Source organism: Oryzias melastigma, linkage group LG16 (genome assembly GCF_002922805.2).
Source record: "Oryzias melastigma strain HK-1 linkage group LG16, ASM292280v2, whole genome shotgun sequence".
NCBI lineage: Eukaryota > Metazoa > Chordata > Actinopteri > Beloniformes > Adrianichthyidae > Oryzias > Oryzias melastigma.
Genome location: NC_050527.1, coordinates 11,034,605 through 11,044,087, shown reverse-complemented (window position 1 = coordinate 11,044,087; position 9,483 = coordinate 11,034,605). Strand labels below are relative to the sequence as shown.

Genomic DNA, 9,483 nt, shown 5'->3' with positions numbered 1-9,483 from the left:
AAATCCACAACAGTTTTTGCAACTATCAGGATTTTTCAATTCTACAATTTGCTTAAAAAATGAATGCCATCTAAAGAAATCAAGCTTGACTTGAATTAGTTATTTTTCAATGAGATACACAACATATGCATGAAAATAATTATTTAAAAGGTTACCACGTATTTCCCAACCGATTCCCGGACAAAATGACAGGATACGCATGCATGTGGGTGTGTAACCCAGCACAAAATAAATGATTCAGTTCATATATGTAGTTTGTTTTAGACCTCACACCTATGTCAATATACAACAGGACCTGAGAGTATTTTCCAAGTTCTGTCTGTTTGTTTTAGAGGAACGGTATGGTCAAGCTGTGAGGTTTATTCATTGGTGACTTTTCTTTGTTCGCCAGTATATAAAGGGATGAAACTGTGAAGCATCTCATCCCATGCCTCTCAGCAGGTCGGTACTGTTAGTTTTGAGATGCTGTGAACTGCTTGGCACTTTAATGTGTCTGTTTTATTTACATAAATGCATTTTAAAGAATTTTTAAGTAATCATGTGACAATCTCTTTCTTTTTGTAGCCATGGGGAACCTGTTGCTGCTTTGTGCTTTGGGAACTTTACTCAACTGTAAGTAAGATTTTTTTTAAATCTCTGATTTATTGTGTTTGTTAAAATTATTTTTATTATGTCATATGAATTTATATTGTCCATCTGAAAAATCCTTTGATTGTATGGGCACAAATATTCTCATCAATTTTTGTGAAATTTTCTGAAACATTTTCTAATATTCACCTTTGTTTCAGATTTCACCTGATAGTATCACTTTCTTTAACAAACTTCCATCTTGTTCGCTTCTCATCCTTCAGGTCCACTCGTTTCTGGTTGGGCAGGGAGGGAGTTTGCCCTATCGTTTATGGAGAATTATGCTCCAAACTATGGCCATCCTCTCTTTCAAATATACATCACAGCTGTTCAAGATGGTACCAAAGTGACAGTCCAAGTGCCTCCTCTCAACTTTAAACAAGAAAAAACTCTCAATGCAGGGCAAGGCGTCACCGTTGATCTCCCCACTGTTGTTGAGATGTACCGCAGTGAGAAGTCCTCCAATACCATTCGCATTCAAGCCTCTGCAGATGTGTCTGTAACATCATTTAGCTACAAGTTATACACAGCTGATACCTCTGTGATATATCCAATCTCTGAATGGGGTACTGAATACTATATTTTTACTCCTCCTGGAACCCCCTATGGCTCCCATAAAGAGTTTGCCTTAACAAACGGAAAAGAAAACAACAAAATTGAGATTTCTCTAGAGGGGACAGTTCATTTTGAGGGCCGTATTTATGGTAAAGGCAGTAAAATGGTGATTGATCTCAAGCCATATGAGAGTGTCCAGCTCCAGAGCTATGATGACCTCTCTGGTAGCAAAGTCACCTCCCAGCAACCTGTTGCTGTTTTTGCCGGCCACACGTGTACATGGCGTTTCTCAAAATGCAACCATGTTTATGAGCAGCTTTTGCCAACAGGCAAATGGGGCACCAGTTTCATCATAGCTCCTCTGACCTTCCAGACAAAATTTGACTCAATCTACCTCCAGGCCTCCCAATCCACCCAAGTTACTCTCCAACATGGCAACAGTAACTACAAATTCAAACTCTCCCAAGGGGAGACAAAGGAAGTAAACCACGGCAACACTGAATCACTGTTTATTCAGTCTGATCATGGCATCCAGGTCCTCCTACTGTTTAATGGTGCAGAACATGGCTGGTTTCAATACTATGATCCATTTCTGATGACCATTATGCCTACAGACCACTTCTGCTCTTCATACTTACTACAAGGCATTAAAGGTTTTGATAACAGAGTCTTGGTAGTGGCACAGACCAGTGCAACTGAAATGTTGCAGTATGACAATGTAAACCTGCCACGAAATGTTCAGTGGAAAAAAGTAGCAGGGACAGATTTTTCCTGGACAGAAATGTCCTACCCAGAAACTACTGGCAGCACTTTCCACACTCTGTCCAGCTCTAGTTCGAGTTTTGCTCTCTATAGTATAGGACTGAGCCAAATGAATGGTTATGGTTCTCCGGGACATTGTACAAAGCAAGGTAAAAGACACTATTTCTCTTTATTTTTCATTAAAAAAAATATCATAAATGAAGTAAAATGTAAGCATTGTTTATTGATGTTCAGGAAGTGGATCAAAGTCTTGCAGCCAGATCATCTGTAGTCCCAGTGAGGAGTGCGAGATGAAGAACGGTTCTCCCTTGTGTGTTCCTAAACCAAAGATGGGTTCCTGCTGGGCCTCGGGAGATCCTCACTACAGGACTTTTGATGGGCAACGCTTTGATTTTATGGGTACCTGCACTTATGTTATTGCTAAAAACTGTGGGGAGAACAGCCGTCTCACAGCTTTCGAGGTCCATGCCCAGAACGAGAACAGAGGAAGCCGCAGAGTGTCATACGTTGGCCTTGTCACGGTTAAAGTGTATGACACCACCATCACAGCAGTTCGATCCGAGTCAGGCCGTGTGAGGGTAAGCTTTCCTACTTGTGTTGACAGCTCTAGCATTCACTATTGTTTCATTTGCATGAGTGACCCTTAATTCTCATGTTTGATGCTTTTATCTGTGCAGGTTGACAATAGTCTGTGGAGTTTGCCAATAGTCTTGAACAATGGCAAATTGAATATTTTTCAAAGTGGCCGATCTGTGGTTATAGAGGCTGATTTTGGTTTAACGGTCCGCTACGACTGGAATCACAATCTTGTGGTCTCACTGCCCGCTACTTACACTGCCCAGACTTGTGGTCTCTGTGGCAACTTCAATGGCAATCCCAATGATGACTTTACAACACCTTCTGGAACAAAAGCAACTGGGGCTTTGGCCTTTGGGAGCAGCTGGAAGATTCCAGGGTTGGTAGCAGATCCTCAGTGCAGAGACGACTGCGCGGGTGGGTGCGGCAGCTGTAAAGAAAGTCAGCTGAACAAGTGGGACAATGACAGGTCCTGTGGGATCATTACCCGTAAAGAAAATGGACCATTCAAAAATTGCCATGCTGTCGTTGACCCACAAGCATATCTGGAAAACTGTAAATTTGATTTGTGCATTGGAAAAGGTCTGCGGCAGTTCCTTTGCAATGCCCTGGAGGCTTATGCTGAGGCCTGTCAGTCTGCTGGGGTCCAAATTGGCGATTGGAGAGGATTGGCAAAATGCTGTAAGTAGAGTTAATAAAAATAAATTACTTAACTTTGTTGAGTATTGAACCATTTGTCTGTTTATTTTATCTTTCTAAAGCTCCTAGATGTCCGGCTAACAGCAAATATGAGCTCTGTGGCAGTGCTTGCCCTGCCACATGCTCTGACCCTGAGGCACCATCCAAATGTCAACGCCCATGTGTGGAAACTTGCACCTGTAAAGAAGGCTTTGTTTTAAGTGGATCCAAGTGTATACCTGCTGCTAAATGTGGTTGCACGTATGATGGACGATATATTCCAGCTGGGCAGACATTCTGGGCTGATCAGAATTGTAAGCGACTGTGTAAATGTGTGTCTGGAAGCAGGCAGGTGGAGTGCCAGGATAAAGGCTGTGGGGCGGGGCAACAATGCAAAGTGGTTAACGGCATAAGACAATGTCAGGCATTGTCCTACAGCACCTGCAAGGCCACTGGTGACCCCCATTATGTGACTTTTGACAACAAAAGGTACGACTTCCAGGGGACATGTGTGTACCAGCTTGCTGCACTCTGCTCCAAAGACACAGGGTTGACACCTTTTGAGGTCCTGGTGCAGAACGAACATCGAGGCAGAAAGGTGGTTTCCTACACCAAGCTAGTCCAGATTAAAGTGTATTCCCTCAACATTGTCATCACAAAGACACACAATGGACTTATCATGGTAAGATTTTCAAATGGTTAAAAATGTATTAAAAAGTGAACCAAAATTAACTCACTTTGATTTTATTTTTTTGGGGTTGGTAGTATTTGCCTAAATGAAAATAACATTGAATTTTATTCTTCAGCTAAATGACCAGTTGGTCAACTTGCCCGTCAGCCTGGTTGAAGGAAAAGTTTCTGTGTACAAAAGTGGCTGGTTTGCTGTACTCACCACTGATTTTGGCCTGAAAGTTTCTTTCAATTGGCACAGTGCTGCATTTGTAACCCTGCCAAGCAACTACATGGGGGCAGTTTGTGGCCTTTGTGGCAACTACAATGGCAATATACAAGATGATCTGACCCCAAAGAATGGAAACAAACCCGTGAAACCAACAGATTTTGGTACCAGTTGGCGAGTGGCTGAGATACCTGGCTGTGTTGAAGGCTGTCAAGGAGTGTGCCCCAGCTGTGACATCACCCAGAAGCTTCAATATGAAAAGGAAGAATTATGTGGAATCATAAGAGACACCAAAGGGCCATTCCGTGACTGCCATGCAAAGGTGGATCCTGCTGGGTTCTTTGAAGACTGCGTCTACGATGTTTGCATGTATGAAGGCAGAAAGGATGTGCTGTGTCAGGCTGTAACGGCATACACAGCTGCTTGTCAAGATGTGGGGGCCAACGTGTACAGCTGGAGGACCAGTCAGTTCTGTGGTGAGACATGAATTCTATTCACAACTTTATGGATGTCCTTTAAAAACGGGTTTTCTCTTGGATTTGTCTTTTGAGTTGTAGTTTATTTTCTGTGTGTAGTTAAGTCGATGTTTTCACTGAAATAAAGTATTAAGTGCTTTTTTTTTTTTTTTTTTTCTTCACAGCGGTGAAGTGTCCTATCAACAGCCATTATGAAATTTGTGCAAGTGCTTGTCCTGCATCCTGTGAAGGTTTGGCTCCCCCTCCAGGCTGCCAGGCTCGTTGTGAGGAAGGCTGCTCTTGTGATGAAGGGTACATCCTCAGTGGAGATCAATGTGTTCCCTACTCACAGTGTGGCTGCCTCTACAATGACCTCTACTATCGCATCAATGAAATATTTTATCCCAATGGACAGTGTGAGGAGGAGTGCAAATGCACACAAGATGGAGAGGTAGGGAAAAATAGACTAAACAAGTAAAACAAAGAGTTCAGTGAATGTGTGCCAAAGTAAACCAGTTGAATAGAATTTACTTGAAAAAATGTGTTTTTTCCTCTCCTCTTTTCAGGTTCAATGCAAAAAGTTCAAATGTGGCCCTAACGAGAAATGTAAAATAGAAAATGGCATCCAAAAATGTCACCCTGTTGGTAAGGGTGTATGCCGGGCTTCAGGCGACCCTCACTACACGTCTTTTGATGGGCAAAAGTTCGATTTCCAGGGCACTTGCACCTACGTTCTTTCCAAGAGCTGTGGACTAGAAGATACACACCTGGAGGCCTTCTCTGTCCAAGTGGAAAATGTTCAGTGGGACCGGATGAGAGGAAAGAAAAAGGTTTCAGTTACCAGGCTGGTTGCTGTGGAAGTCTTTGGCTTCACTCTTACCTTGAGGAACAAGATGTTTGGAGTACTGGTAAGCAATTTGGAACAATCATGTCTCTACTATATTTACCAACTTTAATAACAACGCTCTTTTTTTTCTCAGGTAAATGGAGAATTCAACAACCTTCCACTGAATCTAAATGATGGAGAAGTTCAGGTCTATCAAGAGGGCACAAATTATGTCATTGTGACAAATTTTGGGTTGTTTGTTACGTATGATCTGGTCTATCATGTGACGGTCACAGTCCCTGGTAATTACCGTGACAAAGTCTGTGGCTTGTGTGGAAACTTCAACGGAGACAGAAAAGATGATTTCCAGATGCCAGATCAGAAACTAGTCAAAGACATCAATGTGTTTGGAAAATCATGGAAGGTTGCCATTCCGAATGTGGTGTGTGAAAATGGTTGTCAAGGGAATGAGTGCCCCGACTGTGACCCAGCTCACAAGGACGTCTTTTCAAAGCCCGCTTACTGCGGTATTCTCACAGCACCCAGTGGTCCATTTGCAGTCTGCCATAGTAAATTGGACCCACAGCCATACTTTGATGACTGTGTATTTGATGTGTGTGCCTCCAATGGGGATGGAAAGGTGCTTTGTGACAGTGTAGCAGCCTATGCCTACAACTGTCACATGGCTGGAATTAATGTCAACAGCTGGAGGACTCCCTCTTTCTGTCGTAAGTGGCCCAGACTTTTTTTTTTTTTAAATATGGTATTAGTTTCATTTTTTAGAGCAGATAATTTCTTCAAGTGACTCCTCCTATTTTCTTTTGACACGTTTCTTTAGCAATGAAATGCCCCGCAAACAGCCACTATGAGGTGTGTGCAGAAACCTGCACCTATTCCTGCCCTGGGCTGTCAGACATGGTTCAGTGTCCTGAGGGCTGCACAGAAGGCTGCATATGTGATTCAGGCTTCCTATATGATGGTCAGACGTGTGTCAAAGAGACTGAATGTGGCTGCTATGACAGGGGGAAAACTTACAAGGTACAATAAAGCAACTTTGTTTTGTTCTGAACTTACATTTGATGGAAGAAACGCTATAAAACACAACTTTTGTTTTGATCTGTTACTAGCCTGGTGAGGTCACATATGAAGACGATTGTTCGACAGCGTGTTCCTGTAATCCAGCAACAGGCCTCGTCTGTGAAGAGTATTCCTGTCCAGCAGACACCAAATGCATGATCAAGAAAGGAGTTAAGGCATGTTACAACACAGGTAAGATATTAAAAATATATCAAATTAAAACAGAAAAGTAACATTCTTGTGCATTAATAATTCTAAAGTTGTATTAATTAACATTAAATCAGTTGGCAAAAGTTAAGAAAACTCAGTAAATTGCTGTTTTAGATAGAATATATTCCCTATTCTATAACAATTTGTATTGATTTTTTTATGTCATTTTCTTGCCCATCACAGATCCCTGTAAAGATGCCAACTGTCGGGTGCAGGAGACATGCCGTGTTGAGGGGGGTGAAGCTGTGTGCATCCCCAAGTACACGGCCACCTGCTGGGCTTGGGGGGATCCCCACTACCACACCTTTGATGGTTTTGACTTTGACTTCCAAGGAACTTGTAAATACATCATCTCTCAGACCTGCGGGAACCTGGGTGGCCTCGTTCCGTTCTCCATCACTGAGAGAAACGATAACAGAGGAAATACAGCTGTTTCCTTCGTCAGAGAGGTAGATGTGTTTGTATATGGGTACAACATCAGCGTTCGGAAGAACCAAGTTGGTCAAGTCACGGTGAGATTTTTGATCTGTTGTCAGCTTGACTTGTTATGCTTTTTGTTATCCACTGTAAACATGATTTTATTTTCAGGTCAACGGGGAGCTGCTGAACCTTCCCTTTCAACTGGGTGAAAATGAGGTGTCTGTGTTTCAAAGTGGGTCCTCTGCAGTGGTTGAAACAAAGTTTGGCTTGATTGTGTCTTACGATTGGAACTGGCATCTGGTCATTAAGCTCCCCAGCAGCTACTACAGCAGTGTGTGTGGTTTGTGTGGGAACTTCAACGGCAATAAAGGTGATGAACTCCAGAATCCATCAGGCAAAGGAGTCCCCTCTGTGATAGAGTGGGGTAAGAGCTGGCAAACACCTGATCAAGACAAAGACCATCCTTGCTGGGACACGTGTGAAAAAAATTGCCCTACCTGTGATGACAATGAACGGGAACTCTACGAGACTCAGGCTTTCTGTGGAGGTCTTGCAGCTAAGACCAATAGTGTATTTAAGAAATGCAATAGTAAGCTAGACCCTCAAGCTTTTATGAACAATTGTGTTTATGACATGTGTTTAAATAAGGGGGACAAAAGAATGCTGTGCCAGGCTCTGGCCTCATATAATAAGCAATGTCGTGATGAGGGGATAATAATCAAGGACTGGAGGAAAGAATTTAACTGCCGTAAGTATTAAAAAACTTGTTTTTTCAAGATTTTAATGAAGCTTTCCATTGTTTAAGTTGATTTGTATGCAATACTGTTTCACATGCAGCAATGAATTGCCAGCGCTTCAGCCACTACGAAGATTGTGCCAGTCCTTGCCAGCCCTCCTGTCCCTTCCCTGAGCAAAAGCAGACATGCAGTGGCGCATGTGTTGAGGCCTGTGTGTGTGATGAGGGTTACGTCCTGAGTGCTGGTGTTTGTGTTCCCGCTAAAACATGTGGCTGCTCTTATCAGGGTCGCTACTACACGCCAGGCCAGCAGTTCTGGGCCGATGAGGCTTGTAGTCGCCTTTGTGTCTGTGACACCACCCTGGGCATGGTGACATGCCGTGAGGCCTCCTGCTCTGCCAATGAGAAATGCATCATACAGGATGGAGAGCGAGTCTGCCAACCCATCAGTTATGCCACATGCACAGCCTCAGGTGACCCACACTATCGCACTTTTGATGGCCGCCGGTTCAATTTCCAGGGGACTTGTGAATATCAACTGGCTGGACTGTGCTCTCAACACCCTGGGCTGGTGCCATTCAATGTGACTGTGCAGAATGAGAACCGTGGAAGCAAGGCCGTGTCCTTTACAAAAGCTTTCACATTTTCCATTTATGGCTCCACTCTCACTGTCAGCAAAGAAAACCCCTATAAAGTCTTGGTAAGTGGAATTTTCAAGGTATGGATAATCCAGATGATGTGTAGTAAGAGATTAGAGTGATCTGCTTTTGTGAGGACATTTTTAAAGGAAAAAAATAGGACACAGTGTACAGTCACATTTTTGAAAACAAAACCATCACAGAGGCTTTCATCTCCTCTCATTTCAGAGGATAATAATTCCTTTTCAAACTGTGCTAATTCTGACATTCCTCATACTCTTCCACGTATATATTTAATAATTGAGTATTACAATTTTGATCCAGGCGGTCTAATTAATGTAAGATTGAGCCGCACATTAAAATGGATTAGCTTGGTCTGCAAAATTACAGTATTCCTAATCTCCTAAAAATATTCTCTCCTTTCATACCTCCTTCTCTCTTCAGCTCAACGGCCAGCTTGCCTCTCTACCTCTGGAGTTCAAGGATGAGCTGGCAGTTTTTCTGAGCGGCCATCAGGCTGTAGTTGAGACAGCTGCTGGTATCACTGTCACATATGACTGGTGGAGCACCGTGAGGGTTACTGTCCCTAGCAACTACCATGGTGTAGTGTGTGGCCTGTGTGGCAACTACAATGGGAACGCACAGGATGACATGACCATGCAGAATGGCAAGACCACCCCTGATGAAGCCAAGCTTGGCGAGAGTTGGCAGGTGGCCACTGTCCCCGGCTGTTCATCAGCTTGCCAAGGGCCGTGGTGTCAGGCCTGTTCTGACTCCCAGAAGAAGGTTTACCAAGCCTCCAAATTCTGTGGTATTATTGCTGACGAGACGGGGCCTTTTAGAGAGTGTCATAAGTTTGTGGACCCTGCTCCATACATGGAGGACTGTGTTTACGATGTTTGCCAATATCACGGGCACCATGGCTCAGTATGTAAAGCTGTGGAAGTGTATGTGTCTGCTTGTCAGAGCCAAGGAATCCCCATCCACCCCTGGAGAACAGATGCATTGTGCCGTAAGTTAAAGTT

General features: G+C 43.4%; 1 protein-coding gene across 1 annotated transcript in view; it reads left to right on the top strand.

Annotated features, from left to right (window-relative positions):
- The first annotated feature begins 566 nt into the window (after positions 1–566).
- The window catches only part of LOC112143819 (IgGFc-binding protein), a 12,566-nt gene continuing 3,649 nt past the window's right edge, over positions 567–9,483 (top strand). The window contains exons 1-15 of the mRNA XM_036215903.1: positions 567–612; positions 852–2,093; positions 2,179–2,522; positions 2,622–3,201; positions 3,282–3,880; positions 4,005–4,572; positions 4,737–5,002; positions 5,118–5,459; positions 5,532–6,105; positions 6,216–6,415; positions 6,505–6,646; positions 6,848–7,176; positions 7,253–7,832; positions 7,922–8,520; positions 8,903–9,470. Coding sequence (XP_036071796.1) covers positions 567–612; positions 852–2,093; positions 2,179–2,522; positions 2,622–3,201; positions 3,282–3,880; positions 4,005–4,572; positions 4,737–5,002; positions 5,118–5,459; positions 5,532–6,105; positions 6,216–6,415; positions 6,505–6,646; positions 6,848–7,176; positions 7,253–7,832; positions 7,922–8,520; positions 8,903–9,470 — 6,979 coding nt within the window. The remainder of the gene's footprint in view (positions 613–851; positions 2,094–2,178; positions 2,523–2,621; positions 3,202–3,281; positions 3,881–4,004; positions 4,573–4,736; positions 5,003–5,117; positions 5,460–5,531; positions 6,106–6,215; positions 6,416–6,504; positions 6,647–6,847; positions 7,177–7,252; positions 7,833–7,921; positions 8,521–8,902; positions 9,471–9,483) is intronic.